Below are 20914 nucleotides of genomic sequence, written 5' to 3'. Positions count from 1 at the left end.
TTAGAAGTAGAAGATTCCCTCTAGAGTGACTCTCCTTGTATGGACCGCAACTTTGGGGAAATGTCTGACAATTGACAACTTAAGGAAAAGAATGGTTTGCATTTTGAATTGGTGTTCTATGTGCAAGTGCAATAGTGAAAGTGTTGACCATATTTTCCTCCATTGCCCGGTTACTTTGGAGTTGTGGGATATGGTTTTCAGTTTATTTGGAGTTTGTTGGGTTATGCCTAGGTCTGTTGTTGGGCTTTTGGTTTGCTGGTAAGGTCGTTTTGGTCGCCATCGTAATGGAGATATTTGGAAGTCCGTTCCTCATTGTTTGATGTGGTGTATTTGGAAGGAGAGAAATAGTAGATGTTTTGAAGACAATGAGAGTTCCATGCCTGATCTCAAGCTTCTATTTTTCCGAACATTACTTGAATGGTTCTCTGTGTGGAGAAATCAACCTTTTTCTTCTACTTTTGGATTTACTTGACTTTTGTAATGTTCGTTTTTGATTTGTTCCCTCCTGTATACTTCCTGTGTACTTGGGTGTAATGTCCCTCTCTTTTTATTATCAATGAATCTTTATTACTTATCAAAAAAAAAACAAAGTTAGCAATAGAACCCCCAACTGGTCTTCTTGTGACATCAAGGTAACTTAATAGCTGGCTTCTTGCCCTTTGTGCTTGAGCATTACATATGTGATCTCCTTATGCCTGTATCACTTTGCCATGAAATACCAGGTTATTTTCTGCATTGGCATGCGTTATCAGTTGTCTTCACATGAAGCAAGATATCCTCTTGTTCATTGAGGTAGTGCACCAGCCAGGTTTTTGCATCAAACTTTATAATTAGATCATGCTTTTAGTTAAAAGTGAAGCAATTTTATATACTGTTACTAGAGTGAAACCCATGATCTCTAATAATTCATTGAAGTTACATATGAACAGTGGCTAAAGTAAGCATGTACCATTCTCTTTTATTTATTTTTTCCCTTAAGTTGAACCATATGTTGAGGGTGTATGCTTTTAAAGTCTTACTCCTGCTTTTAATTTTCCCTCTCTCAATTTTCTTTCTCTTTTTTGGGAAGGGGGGTCTGTATAGAAAACATGTTTGCATAAAAGAAAGTGGAGTGGACATTTGGAGTAATCTTCCTTGAAAGTTTCTTTTGAACATTTCCAATGGAGTTGGTGATCAGGATCTTGAAGTTTCCTTCTTTTGTTTCATATTTTCACACACACATTCTATTTCTTGAAAACTGCAATCCTGTTTGACTAGCATATGATCTTTTCATGTATTTGCAGATAATATCTTGTCCACTGCTCCAATGGGTGTCACATATAGAGATATGGGATGAAAGTACCATATATCAACTTCAACTCTTGTGGACTGAAATCCTTAATTATTTGCAAAGTAGTCAGCCTCCTATAATCTTTGATTCTGTACTCCTCAAATTGCAGGCACCCCTTCTTGGAAAAACTCTTGAACACACAAATCCATCCATTTCAGAGCCTACCATCACCTTCTGGAATGCCACTTATGGTGAGCAAATCAAGTTGGATTACCCTCAAAGCTTGCTTCATGTCTTAGACAAGCTCTCGAGAAATGGAAAAATAAACCTCCGCAAGAAGCTTACCATATCTTGAAAAATGTCGCTCTAGACTAGTAGGAGTCAACACTGCTTTACAAAGATACAGGGTGACTGCAACCCATAACATGAGCTCCAAAAGAGTAGAGTTTGTGGAGGATACAGTGAATCAACTTCAGCACAAGGAGAAGCTGTCTCCAAGTTTAAAAAGAAAAAGTTTGGAACTAACTGAGCATCAAAAGGAAGTAAGACGAGCACAGCAAGGAAGGGAGAGGGATTGTAGTGGACATGGCCCGGGGATCCGGACTTACACTAGTGTTGATTTTTCACAGGGGAATGAGGATTCACAAGAAAGCCAGGAAATCCGGGATCCAGAATCCATTATGGAGATGTTAAAAAGAGCTACTTAATTGTTTTTATCTGCGTACCTTGCTTTGAAACATGGAATTCTGGTTGGGCACCCAACTTAACCAGGCATGCTAGATGGTCCTGGTCACCCAGTTATTTCTTTGGTCTTGTATGTCACCTATTTTATCAGCCTTGTTATTTTGATGATTTTGTGAGTTGTATCAATTAGTTTAGAAGTCCCCAAATGGATGTATTGTATATAATATTTATATTGATCTTCTGTACAGAATGTACAACGGTATTTCATTAGCATTGTGCCATTGTATAGCGTGTATGCTATTTTGAATTATAGAGACTTTTATTCCTAGCTTTGAAACTTACTGTTGTTTTAAAGGAGCAAAGCAATACCAAGCGTTCAAGCTCCCACAAGAGAAGAAAAGAAAAACGTTTAAGTTGCTAGAAATCTATTTGGTTCCCAGAGCTTGCTATTGCAGAACAATCAATTGATACAGAATGAAGTAATTGGTCACTGTGGTTTCTTCTTCTTTTCTCACAATATTTTGCTCTTCACAATCCCCGCATTGCGGCAACACCTTTTTTCTGTTCTTCACTTCACAACATGAATCAAAGCCTCACAATTTTTCCTTGATTTGTGTGCTTTACAAAAGCTTTGTAGAGAAAACTCAAACCTTGTTGTTTCTCTTCTTGGGGTATCTCTTAAGCAAAAATCTCATTTTTCTCTTTTGGTTTCATGCTCAATTCTATTATTTTTCTCATCTTTCATAGGGAAGGACCATTGGGCCAAAACCATCAAATTCTTTTTAACACCGTCTATTTATAAGATTTCAAATCAAATTCCTTGATACACAAGGAATGCATTACTTCTTTGATAAAGAATAGACTTTCCTTAAATTTCAAGGAATAATATTTCCTTCCATACCAAGGAAATTCAAGAAAACAACCAAATTTAATTTTTTCCTTCTTCAATAAGAAAATCTAATTAGCTTTCCAAGTCACAATAGGAATTTGAGACAATTTCTCAACAGAGTAGTGTTCCTCCTTAAAAGGAGGCATTACTTATGTCTTGTTTTTAGGGACAACAACATGGCTAACTAATCACCCTAAAAACTGCTTCCTTAAGGGGAAGACCCCAATTTGAACTTGATCAAATCAAGGGTTGCAGCAGCTTTGCATTAATGATAATTGGCCCTTGTTTTTATGGAGGTAAATATGACATTGGCTGAAACTTTGTGTGTTTGGGAATAGATTATAAGCTAGTTTTTTTATTATTTTATTTTATTTATATTTTATATATAACTTTTTAAAACCTCATTTTTTTTCTTAATTATTTTTTTCGTTTTTTCAAAATACAAATATATTTTAGCACACTTCTAACAAAAAAATTTCCATAAAAAAGCTCTATACCCAAATGCAGACAAATCTTTAACACAATAGATGCATTATTGCTTTAATGAATTCTTTTACTTACATATGGCATCAAACTATAGACCCAATGGTCTTGCAAGTGCTCCAAGCTTATTTGTCAAATTTTGGGTGGGCCCAAATTGACACGAAACAGCCATTTTGCCCTTCAACCCATTGCTCTTCTATTCCCCTTATCTGGCTGTTTCTCTACTTAGTGATGTAATGAAATTCTTGTACTTAGGTTTGTCTGAGATCCGCTTATTTTGCTAAAATTAAAATTTTTTGGCTGAAAGTACTGTAAATAAAGGTAAAAGTTAGCTGAAATAGTACAGTGAGACTTATGAATAGTACCAAAAAGTGCAGTAAAACCTATATATAGTACCAAAAATAAGTTAAATAGTAAAAGAAGTTGGCAAAAATAATTTTTGCCAAACATTCACTTGAGCTTATTTTAGTTATTTGTTACAGCTGCGGGCTTTCATAGGCTGTTGCTAATTTATGGGCTTCAATTGGTTGATTCCATGGAATGGCTTTAGAACTTTGTCGCCCATATGGATGGGCTTTGAAGTTGATGTCAAGGGGCTTGTTATGGACCCATCTTGAATTAATTTTGGATGGCTATTTTAAGTGTGTGGGCTGTACTTGCGGCCTGTGGGCTTGGATGGCTCATGAGTTAATAATAATGGGCTTTAGGCTGATTGTATGGGTTTCATCTTCTCACAGATTCAAAATTCATAAGTTTCCTCCTTGAAAATTTGGTTTTAGAGTCTAGACTACCCATCTCAATTAATTAGAATTTATATGTTACAAAATATTATTTCATGTCACCATCTAAGGAATAATGCAATTTCAATGCTCAATTACCTTTAACAATATAGAAATAAGTTTAATTAGAAAACAACGATTATCTCTAAAAAAAATTTTGACGTTTTCTGTAGACCCACTTATTTGTTGGAATTTTTTTACAAGAATTTGATCTAGATTCAATTTAAGATAGAGAAGATTAAATAACTTTATTTTCTAGTTACAATTATAGTATAAGTTGGGAAAAGTGAGTTATGCTAGGATAGTGTATTTGAGGATCCCAAATCCAAATTCATTTTGTTGGAACAGTATGATTTATGGATACTTCAAATTGTATTGGGTGGGAATGGGTTTTGAAATGTTCAACTAGATGCCTGAACGTGACTCTATGTCTTGGAACACAATGTTATTGATCTTCTTTCAACGTGACTTTTGGGTTCAGAGCCTTAGTACTTTTGTTGAGATGTGGAGTCAAGGTCTTAGACTAAATTCCATGACCTATGCCATTAAACACAGTATAGTTTTGTATGTATATGATGTTGAATATATGGGGGTATTAATTTGCATGAACGGATTGTTCAAATGGAACTACTCTTGATGTTCTAGTTGGTAGTAGTCTTGTTGATAGCTTCACAGAACACAATACAGTTTCGTAAACTTATTTAGTCAGTGGACTTGCATATTTTGAGTTCGAGGAAGAAGCTTTGGAACGGTTTAATCAAATGACCATTGTCTTGGATGAGATTTCTCTTGCAACAATTCTTTAGCGTTAGTTCAGGTGAGAAGTATGCTTCAATTGGGGAACAACTACATGGATGTACAATCAAGACTGTAATGGGTTCCTCTGTTGCTATAAGAAATTAGTCGCTAACATGCACTATGCAGAGGAAAGTCTTAAAGTATATATATATATATATATATATATATATATAATCTCTATTGTACCAAAATGAAAATAGTATAATATTTCTCAAAAATTCAAAAGGTAAGTTTGTGAAAATATTCATTTTTTAATAAAAATTACTAAGGGCAAATTACAATTTACCTACATGTGGTTTGGTTGAAATTTAAGTTGCCTATCTGTAATTTGAATTTTGACATTGTACCCACCTGAGGTTAGCTCACTTAGATTTCTGTAACCCACCTCTGTTAAAAACTAGATTAGATATGTAATTTTGCTCCACCTTTATATCTCTTTCTTTCAAAACATAAAAATACATAAAAATACAAGATTGGATAAGGTAAAAATAAACAATCCAACAAAACACTTACATCATGGGATTTCAAACCACAGGTAAACAACTTAAATTTCGGTCAAACCTCATGTAGGTAAAGTTGTAATTTGCCCAATTATTTATAACAATTTGTATATCATTAAAAAGTATATAGAATTTGGAAATTATTCTCTAAGTTTTAAACAAACTTTCTCAAACCCAATTTTTTCCTCCCTACAATACAAAACATAAAAAAAAAAAAAAAAAAAATGTATCCTCAAAATTAATAAAACTCAACAAAATTACAATTCAAAAAAAAAAAAAAAATCAAACTCACATTAAAATTAAACTCCAACTCTTGAATATGTAAAATATGTGATGTGATGAAGCTAAATATCCAATGCATAACCAAATTCAAGATTTTTAACAAGGCTTTGAAGTCATGCAATAGAAAGAGGTTGTTGATCTCAAGTAAAAGTGTTGGTTGTAGCCAAGGCATCCCCCTCCCCCCTCAAAGCAAAATTTCTGGTTCCGCTACTGACAGAGTCAATACCTTAATTTTATTAACATGGCACACAATTCACCCAATTTACTTAGATTGGAATTAATAGGCCTAGTTCGTCATCAACATGCCTAAAACCGCTATACACGAAACTTATATATATTTAAAGATTTACAAAGACTGTATATTTTTCCTGAAGTTTTTAAATTTAAAATACGTTATGCAACACCATTTTATCATTTATGACAATACCAAGATCACCAAAAGGAAAAGGTGCAGTAAGAAAAGCACCACAAAAATGTATTACGTTGAGTAGACAATAAATGCGGCTTCTCACAAAGAAAAAAAAAACGACAATAAACGTTATCTAGTATGATAAATTATCAAATACCCCTCCCAAACTCTTGAAATAAAATGGAAACACTAGTAATGGAAGCACAATATTAATGGGTTTATTTATAGGGGAAAATTCTTACTCAACTAAATTTATTTTTGACGTCTCCTCCACTTCACCCTTCCTGTTGTATGGCCACTTGCAAAAGACTTTATAAACCAACCGCTCTTCCTTGTGATTTTAATTTCTTCAACAAAAACTCCAACTATAAATCCAAATCCATATCCCATCGCAACTACCTTCCAACCAAACTTAAATGGAAAATTTGAGCCTTGGTTTGCTTCAAAATTTGAAGGTGGAGTTGGTGGGTCCTTTGAATTGGCACATCTTTTGGAAAATGGACCTCCACACAATTCTACATTTCCATAGAATGAATTGTTTTGAAATGTGAGAAATTGTTTCCCTTGTGGTATAGGTCCTGTAAGATTATTATGAGACACATTCAAAAAAGCAAGGAATGTGAGCTCCACTAGTTGTGGAGGAATCTCTCCAACTAGCATATTTTGAGAAAAATCCAATGATTCTAGATTTGTTAAGGTTGCTAAAGACGATGAGATAAAACCAGTAAGAACATTATTGGAAAGGTTAAGAATGTGAAGCGCTTTTAGATTCCCCAAAATTTTTAGAATTTCTCCTTCAAAATTGTTGCTTGATAGATCAATGGCCACAAAGAAATTTTGGATTCCCGAATATTCTGTCTTTATACCTTTGTTTGTCAATGTCATTGAGTAGACATACGACTTCAATACCCAGCCATTACTTGGATGTTTTTGCATCTGATCATTTGCTTGCATATACGTTAAGTGACTTGCATCAAAGCTTTGCATGGCTTTCCAAATTTAGGAGTACTCAAATGGCAACTTACCACTAATATTATTGTTCAAGGCATCAATTACTTGTAGTTTTGGGAATCTTGGAATTGTTTCAGGTATTCCAATAAATTCCATTTGACTGCAATATGAGAACCCTTAGCTCTGGAAGAATGCCCAACCAAGAGGGGAAAATATCAATTATATGATTGTTTCCAATATCAAGAACTTCTAGCATTGTACAATTAGCCAACGACCTTGGTAAAGGCCCCTCAAAATGATTTCGACTCAATGTGATCATCCCCAATTTGTATCCTTCCATGAATATTTGAGGAATGCTGCCATGAAAAAAGTTGTATTGGAGATTAAGAATGGAAAGGTTTCTCAAGTCTCCTAAACAATGGGGAAGGAAGCCACTCAAGTTGTTGTATGAAACATCAAGAGTAGTACGAGAACTTAGTTCACAAATCATTTGAGAGATGTCTCCAGTAAGCATGTTGTTAGAGACATAATAGGAAACAATGGATGGAGGTGGAATTGGAAGTGCCCCTTGAAGCTTGTTGTTTAGAAGGTACAAAATTTGTAGACTACGCCAAGGGAAAGCATTTGGGGTTGATCAAAACCTGTGAGTGAGTTTCCAGACATGCTTAAAATCAAGAGAGTGTCTGTACTCAAGTTAGAGATCCATTTTGGTATTTGGCCATGAATGTTGTTTTGAAAAAGATCCAAAATTTCCAACTGATCTTGGTTTTGAAGGAACTCTGGGAAGTCACTTAAGTTACAAGAACCCAGTTCTAATACCTTAAATTTTTGGAAGGTAGAATTGGTACTAGGATCAATAACCAACGAAAGGTTGTTATAAGATAAATCGAGGTTGGAGAGGTTATTGAGCTTTCGAAACAAGTCAAATTCTATTGTGCCACTCAAGTTATTTGAATACAAATCTAAAATTTGAAGATTCAAAAGGCTGGAAATAGATGTTGGAATTGGACCAGACAATTTATTGTATGGAAGCCATAGAGTATTTAGTTGGGTGAGGTTTGCTAGCCACGATGGGATAGGACCGGTTAATTCATTCCTATCAAGTACTAATGTTGTATGCTTAGTCAGGTTTTCAATAGAAGAAAATGGGATATCACCATATAAACTAGTATTTGCTAGACGTAAAATGGTGAGTTTGGTTTGCTTACCAACCCAAGAGAGAGTCCCATGGCTGAAAATGTTTTTTTGAAAGATCTAGATATGTGAACTTCGTCAGGTTAGCAAATGACGATGGTATTGGACCAGAGAAATTGCAACTTTCAACATCCAAGTAATATAAGGATTTGAGTTTACCAATTGAATTAGGTAGCTTGCCAGAGAAACTTGTGCCCGCAAGTCTCAAATCTTCAAGGGGGCTACTTCTATTAAATTCTGGTACACGACCAGTGAGTTTTGGATTGAAGCGCACGCTGAAAGACTTGAGATTTGGTAGTTGAAAAATTCCTTTGGTAAACTCACCATGCAAACAACAATCTCTAGGAGACAGAAAAATGGCAAAGGAGCCGCGTGATAGTCGAAGGGAAAATGAGCTTATCACCTAAATGACATTAAAAATTGATTACTAAGTGAACGTTTGGATAGAGCTGAAAAGCTCTTTTCAACTGCGTCCCACGTTTTCCAGTGGATCTCATGCACTGTTCACAGGACCCGCAAGTATTCTTTTCACCAAAAAAAATTTCAAAACTAGGTCCCACGACACTATTTACACATTTAAAAATTATTTTGCTACAGTGTTTTCAGTTTTCAGCTTTCAGCAATAAGCGGTATCCAAACATATCCTAAGTGTATGTTTGGATAGAGCTGAAATGATTTTGTAAGCTGCGTCTAGCGTTTTTGTGTGGGTTTTGTGCACTGTTGATGGGACCCGCAAGTACGGATTTTAGCAAAATCAACTTTAAAACTGGGTCCCACGGCACTATTCATACATTTAAAAATTATTTTGTTACAGTGTTTTCAGTTTTCAATTTTCAGTAATAAGTGGTATCCAAAAAAAAATAGTTCTCAATTTGGAAGGAGGATGCATATTTAGTTTGGTTATAGATTAAAATTAGTTCTCAATGATGGGGAAGCAAATACCTTTCATCTGCCACCATGTCAGCCATTTTGGGAATGTTTGGTTATAGATTAAAATTAGTTCTCAATGATGGGGAAGCAAATACCTTTCATCTGCCACCATGTCAGCCATTTTGGGAATGTGAGTGTGAAGTTGGAAGTGGTAAAAACACAAAAAAAATCAATCCATAATACTGCCAATTGCAAGAAATATGAGGATAACTTAGAGCCAGCAATCGGCAGCAGAGCAGAGCAAATGAACATACATCAAACATATACCGTGTATATCCTTCATCAGTTGTCTCTGTCTTCCTATTCTTCTAACCTGTGTTAAAACTTAAATGCTGCGCATTCTAGTTTTTGAAAGCGTTTTCATGGACAAATTATTGATTAAACCGTTTACAAGAGTTGATACCAAAACAGACGAAATCTAAGTATTTCATCACTCATGAAATCTGAATATATAATTCTAGTGCCAATCAACTTCTCATTTATGCAAGGACTTAAGCAAATATTAACCATGACATATTGCATCTTCATTTGGATAAAGCAAAAAAGTCTTTTATGTATTTAACTTCCAGTTAACACATACACAAAAATTCACAAGCGCTTTTTATCATTGTTATTGTTTTTTTTTTTGAGAAGAACGATGATAGAATTTAAATATATTGAATACCATTCAAGAGATTATTTCATCTTGTGATAGAGCTAGAGGTTACAACTATGGTTTGTGCAAGAAGGGTACCTAGCATTGCAGAATAATAATGGATACAATAATGAATAAATTCAATTGGGTTAAAACAGGAAATCACAATAGGAAAGCATAAGTAACAAACAGCCAAATTAAATTTCACAAAAGAACTAAAAAAATATAGATACTGAGAACAAGAATGAAGTAAATATTATTGAAACCAAGAACCAAAAGCAATAAAAAGTACAAAAAAACATGCAGCAAGAAGCTGCAGACACAACAAAGAGACTTTAGCAGACAGAAACTTATATCACAAGCCTTGTCTTCACATACAGCAGGAGGAGCATGATTCTAAGCTTCAGCAGTAGCCTCATATATCTATTAAAAGCTCTCTCCAACCTTTAAGGCTTTCCACTGAGCAAGATTTTCTATAGGCTTCAACAATGGATTAATATTAGAGTTTCTATTTCGAACATAATTAATCTCTTGGGCCGCAGAAATTCTTCTCCCAAAATATTTGGGTGACCTCCTTGGTGAGTTTGGCCTCCATAGTGGTGTGATTTTAGCTTTAACAGCTCTCCACTGAGAAAGATCTGTCACTGGATTCAACAATGGATTAACAAAAGCACCCCCAGAAATCTTTCTCCTTCTTGATTCCTCCAAAATTCTATCATCTTCATAAACATCATTCACCACCAGTCCCTCATGGTGGTCATCGTCAAAATCACTCTCCTCAAAAGAAGAAGACATTTTTAGGATTGACTTTGCTATATTTTGCTCGTCGTCTTCAACTTCATCATCCCTTGAAACATATTCAAAGGTTTCGACAATGGGGTTAAAAGATACTTTCTTTTTGCCCCCAAAACACTGAAAACCCATATTGAACAACCTCCAGAGACGAGATAGAGAGAGAAGGTTTGTTGTTGGAGAAGAGAGGAAAGCAATTCTTCAAAAATTGTAACGGCTAGTTGGGGTTGGGTTGCGTAGGGTGCAAGTGTTTCTCTGAGTCTGAGTGTGAAGGATTTATAGAGAATTCAAAAAACCCAAACCCTAAAACAAGTCTCCATCATTCTAAGAACAAATAACTCTCTTCTCTGTGAGTTTCAGAGATTAAAGAAAAAGACAACAAAAAAATTAGAACAAAAAAACAGAGATTAGAGGAAGAGAGAGTGTGGAAAATAGTTCAAGAAATTGTAAGTATTTTTTTTCTGAGTCTGAGTGAACAAAACAGAGCAGAGAGATTTAATTGTTGTAATCCTGATCTCAGTCCTGAGGGGGTATAATTATGGCCTGACGTGGCAGTAAAGAAGAAATTGAAATAGTAACGGCTAGTTGGGATTGGGGTTGCGTCGTCCTCTGAGTCGGTGATAACAAAACAGAGAGTGAGAGTCTCTCCGTCTCCGTGTGCGAGTCGGAGAGTGATGTAGTAAATTTATATATATATCCCACTTTGGCAACAAAAACCTAAACGCAAAAATAGTCTCTCCAAGATTCCTCTCTCCCTGTTTCAGCAAAGATTTCAGTAGTTATGGCTATGGCAAAATAAGCCTAAACCCATTTGCTTACTCAAACTCACCCACTCTAATTGAACTCAAATCAATTATTTGGGTTAAATAGATTTCAACTCAATTAGACCGGTGATTATTGGGTTTTAACTAAAAATCCATGTAAGCCCGTTTAAAAACAAAACCCAGCCCTCGGACGTTTCACTAGGGTTTTCAAATTTTCTTTCATTTCCTCGGCCCCCAATCATGTTTTAATCGGAAACCCAGCAGCTTCAAAAGCTTCGGAGATTCCTGGAAATCCCTTGTCATTTCTCTTAGATCTTCGTCTCTTCAGAAAGCCCACCTGGTAATTTTCAAATTTCAGTCTTTTTTTTCTCTCTTTCTATTCACCACTTTGCACTATTTGGTCTCTGAGAAAGTGAGAGAAAAGAAAGGAAAAATGAAAATTTGAAACTTTTATCATAAAATGGAAGGTGACTTTTTTTTTTTTTTCCTGGGTAAGTTTCTATCTTCCTTACGTTTACACAGCAACCAAATGGAGCATTGAATAGAAACGATAGAGGATTTTTTCCGCCCAAGTTTCTGAAAACTTTGGTTCATACATATGCGATTTTTACATGAAAGTTTGAGCTTTTCTGTAATTTGTGATCAGTGGCAAATGTATTGGTATTGAACCATAAACTGAAAGTTGTGTCTTTGACTGTGAACCTGTGAGAGTGTGAGTCTGTATCCAGTCATAAAGTAAGAATGTCATATTGTCGTGTTTGGAATTTGAATAGTTTGCAAGCATTGAATCCTGGTATATTTGTGATATTTCATGTGAACTTTTTATTACTGTAATAGTGTAATCCCATATTGTCATAGTTTTCAAATTCACAGTTATACCCATAATATCCAATTATTTGAGTGGTCAAGTTTTGGAATGGATGAGAATTTCTAATTGGTAATGGATGAGAATTTACTTGTATATTGTGTTTAAATAGATGTCTGGGGTTGGTTTTTAAGTTTTTGAGTTTTGACCCTCTTTTGTGCTTATTCATGCTTATGTGCTTGAATTTGTTTCTTAAAGCTTGTGTGAAAGTTGGAATTTATGTATTAAGGGGGTTCTGTTAGAAGAGGAAAGTTTGTGTATTTAGCTGGTGTGGATATACCTCAGACTGACTAGGTTAGACTTTTTTGGTTTTCACTTCCACACAAATTTCTCCGAGTTTGGCTGATGTTGGGATTGGCAATATTTTAGTGTTATATTGGTCACTACCCCTTCCAACATTCAAATAACATATTCTAGTATTTAATGAGTTTATTAAAATCACTATTTTGTTGATATCAATGTAAAGGAGAAAAAGTATGTTTCATGTACTCCTAGTATGTTATGCTGATTGTATCTTGCAATATACTCTGTTTTTACTTGGGCAATTCCCCCCCCCGGTAGTTTAATTTAAACAAATGGTGGTTGTTTGAGTGCTTTTCAGCAGACCATGTGTTTAAATAGATGTGCCTTAGTATATCTAAATTTGAGCTGCAGAATAACTTTATGTGAATAATGCATCAAAACATGTAGAATTTTTTATACTTTATTGCGTGATTGTCTATCTTTGCAGAGATGATGCGGCAGGCAGGTGTGGGAGGGAAAACATCATCACCAAAGGATCGAGATTTAAATCGGCAGAGAGAGCGGACAAGATTTGCATCTCCAAGCAAATAAGTTTTTCAGAGATTTCTTGTTGGCCCTTAAGAGTTGAGTTTTCCCATTAGGAGTTCAACACTACAGCTGCAGTTTTGGCGAGTGGTAAAATAATACTTGGCCTGGCCAGTTTGCAAGCTCTGTGTGAATACAACAATGATGCATCTTGCTCCCAATTTCCATTGTTCACATTTTATGAATGCATCCTTGTATGATTTGAGGCCTAGTAGTGCATGTAAGTTGTGCTATATAAGCATTGTTTAGGGTGATCTCTGGAGATCATTTTCCCTCTGTATTTTTGGGTGCTTCTTGTGGGGATGAGGGAAATGGATACATTTTCTTGAAGTTCGTTTCAAATGCATAGAAATTGTACTGATGTAATATAATAGACATAATAGCCTATGAAAAAAATTTCATGACACTTTCTTTTGTAATACATGTGGACACACAAGTTTATTATTTGGACAACAGAATGGTTTTTACAACTTAAAATCTTTATGACGGTTTAACCAATTAGTAGGAAAAAATAACTACTTTTTAAAGACTATTTTTTATTTTTTAGTATACATTGGAAAGTTTGATGTTTTTCAAGCCTATGATTCACATGGCTTAAAAGCTGATTTGTCAATGTCAAATTATGGATCACCGGATTTAAAATTAAATGTTGTATGTGATTCTAGTCCCTCAATGCAGGTACATTGAAAACATTTATATTTATATTAGCACATGACATATCCAGAACATATATTAGTACTATTTAAATGTTCAAGTTCATGTACACCTTCTCAAAAAAAAAAAAAAAGTACATGGACACCTTACTTCGATAAAGGTGAAAATAATTAAGAACAAGGATTATCCACTTCTCTAAAGATTTGGGTTTAATCAATTGCTAATTTTGAGTCAAAAAACATTTAAACTTGAACTGAAATGAAAAACTATTAAGTATATTTTGGTAGGAACCGGGTTTTCCTTAAATTTTTGGAGTCGGCTATTGATCCTCAACAAATTAGTTAAGGCCAGCCACCTGTATTCTTTTATGTCATTTTATTCAATCCAAAGTCATAATCTCTGTTACTTCCTTAATTGACATTTTTTTTTACTACTTATGCTAATGTTATTTTTGGTCTTGCTCTACTTTTTTTCCGTTTCCTCAACTTGAATAAACTCACTCTTTCTCACTTATACAATAATCACTCTCCTCTGAACTTGAATAAACCATCTCAAGCAGCTCTAACTCATCTAGTTCAAACCATACTAGTAAAAAGAATGTGAAAATGCATTTTTGGTTCCTACATTTTTTGAAGCGCCTATGTTAGACCCTGAAAATAAAAAATCATTATCATTTTAGTTTTTACCGTCATCTCAGTAATGGGAAAATCCTACATGGCAGAAGGAGTGCACTGTTGATACACTAAATGCTTATGTGGCTATTAAAATAGTATTACTAAAATATAGTCGGCATTTTAGGAACCACACCTCATGAAGCGGATACTAGTTCAAAACTCCCCTTGGAATAAAAAAAAAAAAACCCTCATAACCACACAACCACTCAATACTTCAAAAGGATGGGTTGAAAGCAACCAATCAAAAACTTCTTTATAACAAAAGAACCTTACATTTCCTACCACTATTTGAAAGCTTACCAAGAGAATTGAGATGAAAGAAAGATCCAAAGTCACCAAATCAACCTTTTGGGGGAGTTCAGAAAGGTATCTTAGATTTGTCCTTTCTATCACACAAACACGTTCATCTCGACGAATTTTTTCAGCCACCTCAAGAAGTCAGCAGTGATTACCGATAGAACCATTAATGATCAACAGTTCTTATAAAAAAGTGGACATGGGAGGATCATCATATTAATAATTTTTGGGTAAATGTCGAAAAATTGTATCTGCACTAATAAAAAAAATCTAGCATAAAAATGAAAATAAAACAGAAGCTGCTCTAACAACATATTAAGTTAAGTTCTATTCACTTATTAAAAAATGTATCAGTTCTATTCAATTTCTACAATAAGCAATTAAATTTTTATTTATTTTTTATTTAAGACCAGAGGTTATATAAATTTTCCTTTATAGGATGTGATTGCTGATAGAAAACTAAAATGCTAATTTAGTCATCTTATGTGAAAATCAAACATTTTAGTGCCAAAAACAAATTCAACCCTTTGGTCCCTCTAACAAACTTTGACTGGGCAAGTGTTTCTCAACAAACCATTTCTAGAATAATGAAATGACAAAATACTTTTAGTGTTACATTCTAAGACCCAAAAAGCCCTGAAAGTCAAGCTCTAAGGCTAATGATAAAATATCAACTTTTGGTATCTAAGTCTCAAGATCCACAAGGAGCCTCAAAATCAAGCTCTAGGGATAATTCATGTACAAAGGCTATGATGATTTTTTTCCTAACGTAAGTAAAAGAATCTTTATTAAAAAGAGAAGATAGTTTCAATATACATGAAGTGTATCAAAATATTGCAAAAGAATTACAACCTGAAATTCAAAAGGTCTAAAACCGATGAGGGAGCTATACCGCATATAATAGTAATTCAGTCATACACAGATCCCAAAAAGGCTAATTAATAACGTGCTGAGGACATTCAACACCTTCAAAAATCCTCCTAATTTTAAGTTGATTTTGGCAAGATAAGGATGTTCCTTCTTTACAATTTTTTTTTAGTTAACTGACTATTTAAACTACTTACCAAGCTTCACAAAATTAGTATGCAAATATATATAATAATAATCTAAAAGTGGAAGTAACTCATGGGCATCTCAATTTTGGAAATTAAATGCTGCATTTTAATTACTGATATTTTGAATTATAATAAACTAACTTACGAAAATCATCAATCAAAGAGTGCTAATTAAAAAGGCCTAAAATATCACAGCAAGAAAGATTCAGCATCATAATAAGCATAGAATTGCCATCAATATTTCCTATCACATCTTCAATTAGAGACAAAAATTATGGAGTAATGCTACAAGCACAAACTATTTTACAATATTTTTACAAAATGTTGATATGGCTAATCTGTTATTGGTTTTCATCTAAGCTACCATTAATATCATTTTTTTATTTACCAATAATCACTCATCACATCAGCAGTTTGTAAAAAAAATTGTAAAATAGTTTGTATCTCTAGCATTATTCACATTTTTTTTTTCTTTTATGTTACCATCCAAATCTAAAAAGGAATGGGACTTCAAGTCCAGATGCTGTCTAGCACAAATTCACTAAGCAAAAAGAAAGAATTAGAACTTCACATTACCTGCCCATAGCCTACATCAATCCCATAAACAAATGATGCTCCATATTGAAGCAAGCAGTCAGTAAATCCTCCAGTGGATAACCCTGAATCAAGAGCTACTTTACCAGCAACATTGACACCTAGCTGTTCAATGGCAGCTTCCAGCTTATATCCTGCTCTATATCCAAAAAAAAAAAGAGAGCTTAAATTAATATATATTCTCACCAAATCTACCAGTAATATAATTTTTTTTGTATTAAGCATGCATGATGCATTGGTTTACGAGAGTAATCACCTACATACATATTTTGGAATTTCAGCCATTATTTGCACAACAGCCTTCTCAGAAACAGGTGTTCCAGCTTTGTTCACCACCTTTCCATCAACAGACACTTTTCCTACACCAGAAACATGTTAGAGAGAGGAAGGATATTTGATGTTGGGGGGGGGGTAGTCTACAGTTTACAATGCAATCCATAATCAAAATTTTCAGCCAAGATAATAGCATGTTCTTAGAAATTTGCAAGATAGATACCCACAAACACAATAAAACTAGTATAGGGTCCAAGCAATACTGAATTATGTGGGAAATGCACATTGGTTTAAAAGTTATAACTACAACCAGTTTTATTTTGGAAATATATGGGGAAAAACTTGATTTCAATTTTTCTCTTGATTACATAACCATTTGATATTGGTAAGGCCATATTAAATCTAAAACTAAGGGTGTTAAGGAAACACCATATGAATTTATCTCTACTTGTTATTACATTAGGTGGCAAGAGGATGTATGGGTGGACACGAATGGGGGAGAACTGGTCTTAGTTTCAGATGATGATCCAAACACTGAAACAAACTGGACAATTTATTTGATGCGGTTGTCAAGCCAACAGGCATTATTGACAGTTGAAGACAGTTCACAAGATTACTAGCAGGCCTAATGGCCTGCATGGCCTTGTTTTTATTTGAAGATAAACATGCATAGTTACAGTTAGTTAGCGAGCAACTTGTTAGGGTATTGCTTTAACCAATTTCCCACCATAACATTTGCTATTTGTTTTTGCCACCACTAAGGTTCATAAACAAGCAATTGCCTAAATCCAAATGTCACAGATATTGACATACATTATTAAAAAAACCCACAAAATATCCATAAACCTACATGTAATCGTATTCATTCACTAAAGTGCATCACAATATGTTATAATATTAAAAAATGTCACTTACCTTGTAGGATCCATGATTGAATAAAGGTTCGGCTGTATTGCTGAAATCTTTCAAGACATATTTCATCCAGCCTCCTTTTCCTGAAAATGCCAATAGCAGAATGAAATATGATATATGAAAAATAATAAAATGATTTCAAGATTAATAGTCAATATTTATTTGCAACAAGGTCATTTTTTTTATCTTCTTCTCTGAATCAGTGTTGAGACTATTATCAGTCATAAATGGCTACTCCAAATATTTAATCAATAATACTGGAATTTTTCTTAACAGCAAAAGGCTCATCTTAGCAGCTCTAATTTTGTTTCTAAAAGACTTGGATGAACTTGCTTATCATGTTTACATAATTTAAAAAATTCAATAAAGTTTTTGGGTTTGCTTAATTGCTAATGTAATTTGTGATTATTAGGTTTCATGTTAACTAAGCCAGCCTTTTAAATCTTTAGATAGCATTTCAAAGCATAAATTTCTTTGAAAGGATATTATAGCATGGATAGTAAAGGACTTTCTCACAACCGGAAGGGGGAAAAGCTTCTTTTACTCAAAACAAGTATTTTTTGCTGATGACATCACCACCACCTACTCCATGAATCTGATGAGACTGCCACTACTATGAAAAATTATGCTAGGAAGTGACCATATAAGCATCAACTACATCACCTCCACCATCATCGGTCATTGCAACCATTAACAACCAACACCACCATATATGTCATCAACAAAACAACCAAGCCTTAGGCCCATATTTTTTGAGGTTGACTATGGACCCTCAACAAACTTTATGTACCTCTCGTTCTGAAAATATCACAAGCATTTCCTCTAGGACAACTAATACCACCACTGCCTCCATTTGTGCAAAATATGCCTTTACCTAGTGTGCACAAAACTGAAAACTCCCACTTTGGGCTACCACTAAGCCTACAACTGTTTTAGTATTTCTCCATTCCACTCTATTGACATCTAATTGGAAAAACTGAGGCGATTTTATCACATATCATCAGCTAGCTTAACCACTACCCACAAAGTATGGTGAGGAGGGTGAGGTCATAGGTTCAAGAGCATCGTAATTCACCAATATATAAGTATGTATGTGTGTGTCTAACCAATCAAAATTAAAAATGTATATGTGCTTATATATATAGACCTAGGGTAACTCTTTGCAATGTTAGGATTACCACTCCATCAACAATGTTAGGATTACATTACCTTGTTATACTCATGCTTGCAGAATATCAAGATGATTGGAGATTAATTACCATCTCATCATAAAAATGTTAAATTTCAAGTATTTTTTACTTTAAAATAACGATTAGATAGTAAATAAAATCCAATTAACAGGAAATTCGGTGTGCATATTAAGAACAAAGAAAATATGTGATTAACAGTGGAATTCTTCAATCTAATAAAAATTTATGAAATGGTGTAACATTGCAAATATTTACCAAGTCTAACTTGATCCTAATCTTATACTTGAGAAAAGTCTAGAACTTCCATTCAATGCCCAGAGAGTAATTAATACAAAATCTAAGCAACATAGTGAATTAGAAGCTAGAACCAATCAAGATTAGGCTTTTTTCTTAGTCCAATCAAAACATAAGAAATCCTCAATTTCATCTCTTCTCCCTTCCATTTTCCTAGCATACAAACAGTGCAGAAGTAGTAGATTCATACACCATATACTAATCGGCATTGATTCTTACACACTTCTTATTGTAAATCGTCTGTACGCATCACCTGTTTCACATTTTAAAATACTGAATAACAGTAACAAGTTAACAAACTGCTGTTGGGGATAGAAAAGCTTACTTCTTTGGTGGTTGAAGCTTTCCTGAACTTGCAACAGCATAGCTTCTAAAGGGACTGTGAATTTAGGCTTTAACCCATCTGACTAAAATCATTTTCAAAAAGAAAAAAGCAATAAGTAGACCAAAAATCCACATAAAACGAAATGGGTTTGTTAAAATTATTAAGATTCAATCAACAACGAACTAAACAAGAACATAGAGAGAGAGAGAGAGAGAGTAAAGAGGGTACCAGAAAGCTTTGGAGATTTGGAAAGAGAAAGAAAAGACAAGCTTGGAGTGGTATGAAGCTTTCCTGAACTTGCAACAGCATAGCTTCTAAAGGGACTGTGAATTTGGGCTTGACCCATCTCACTAAAATCATTTTCAAAAAGAAAAAAGCAATAATTAGACCACAAATCCACATCAAACGAAATGGGTTTGTTAAAATTATTAAGATTCAATCAACAACGAATTCAACAATAACTGAGAGAGAGAGAGAGAGAGAGAGAGTGGAGAGTGTACCAGAAATCTTTGGAGATTTGGAAAGAGAAAGAAAAGACAAGCTTGGAGTGGTATGAAGCAAGCGTGAGATACTGGCAATGGGAAGCTTTAATAGCTGCGGTGCCATTTTTGGCCGAATTTTCTTTCCTTTCCCTCTCCGTTTTCACGGGAAAGCAGGGCAGAGCAGAGAACGGTCCGAAATTCTTATGAAGCGATAAAAGAGGCCTTGCATATAGCCCATTTACATTCTTTTCAAAGGCCTTAAGCCTAATGTTAATACTAATTATCTATTCATCTGGGCTTAAGGTGATAGCTAAATTAAGATCTAACATTTTTTTTAAATGAAACTATAATATAGCATAACATTTTTTAAATTACATATATAATACAAAAAATAATTAGTTAAGCTGTTAATTTATAATAATAGTTTTTTATTTTTTTTTTAAAGTTATTTTTGTTAGTTAACCAATAGAAAAATGGGTTAAATTGTTAGTTTATATAAAATATAACTAATCTTGCATAGGAACATGGATATCTGTCTTTTTTTTTTTTTAATGGAATCTACATTCCCACAAGAAGGGTATTGAGTGGGAATTCAGATACTGTTGTTATCTAATTTTCTTGTATAATTTGCAATTAAACGTGGTAATTTTTTAACATTCCTAAGAACCCTAAATTATTACCATATATCGAATGCCACCTATGTGTTTGAGAGATTATGAGTTCTACACAGAGAAAATCAACCATCTATAACATATGTCTAATGAAGAGATTTTTTTTTTCATTTCTTTGATAAAAAGTTACGTTTTATCTATTTATAAGTAAAGATATATTCTTATTGGTAAATTTTAGGGGCCTTTTTACATTTTGGTGGTCTTAAGTGATTGCTTAACTTGCTTATAGCAAGAGCCAAACATGGGAATAGCCATTTTAAATCTTGCCTATTCAAGAGTTTAGTGTTGCAATTTGTTTCTTGAAGGAAGGAGTTCCACGCCCTTAACTATCATGACAAATATGATGTAGTGTGTAGTCTAAGTACACTAATTTTTTATTAACAAAAAGTAATGAAATTTAGTAATTTTATTGTTGGTTACTCTATCAAGTGAGTAGTAAAT

General features: G+C 34.0%; 1 protein-coding gene and 1 pseudogene across 1 annotated transcript; both read right to left on the bottom strand.

Moving 5' to 3' along the window:
- Nucleotides 1-6346: 6346 nt before the first annotated feature.
- LOC142620766 (receptor-like protein 34) lies at nucleotides 6347-7081 on the bottom strand. Its single transcript, XM_075794078.1, has one exon. The coding sequence runs from the start codon at nucleotides 7079-7081 to the stop codon at nucleotides 6347-6349; it is 735 nt and encodes a 244-aa protein (XP_075650193.1).
- Nucleotides 7082-9809: 2728 nt separating this feature from the next.
- LOC142618622 (uncharacterized) lies at nucleotides 9810-19995 on the bottom strand (annotated as a pseudogene).
- Nucleotides 19996-20914: the final 919 nt, after the last annotated feature.

Source organism: Castanea sativa, chromosome 12, assembly GCF_040712315.1.
Source record: "Castanea sativa cultivar Marrone di Chiusa Pesio chromosome 12, ASM4071231v1".
Taxonomy (NCBI): domain Eukaryota; kingdom Viridiplantae; phylum Streptophyta; class Magnoliopsida; order Fagales; family Fagaceae; genus Castanea; species Castanea sativa.
This window is presented reverse-complemented; position numbering and strand designations above follow the sequence as displayed.

Coding starts and splice junctions, on each gene's coding strand:
- LOC142620766 (XM_075794078.1), bottom strand. CDS start 7,081: ATGCAAAGCTTTGATGCAAGTCACTTAACGTATATGCAAGCAAATGAT.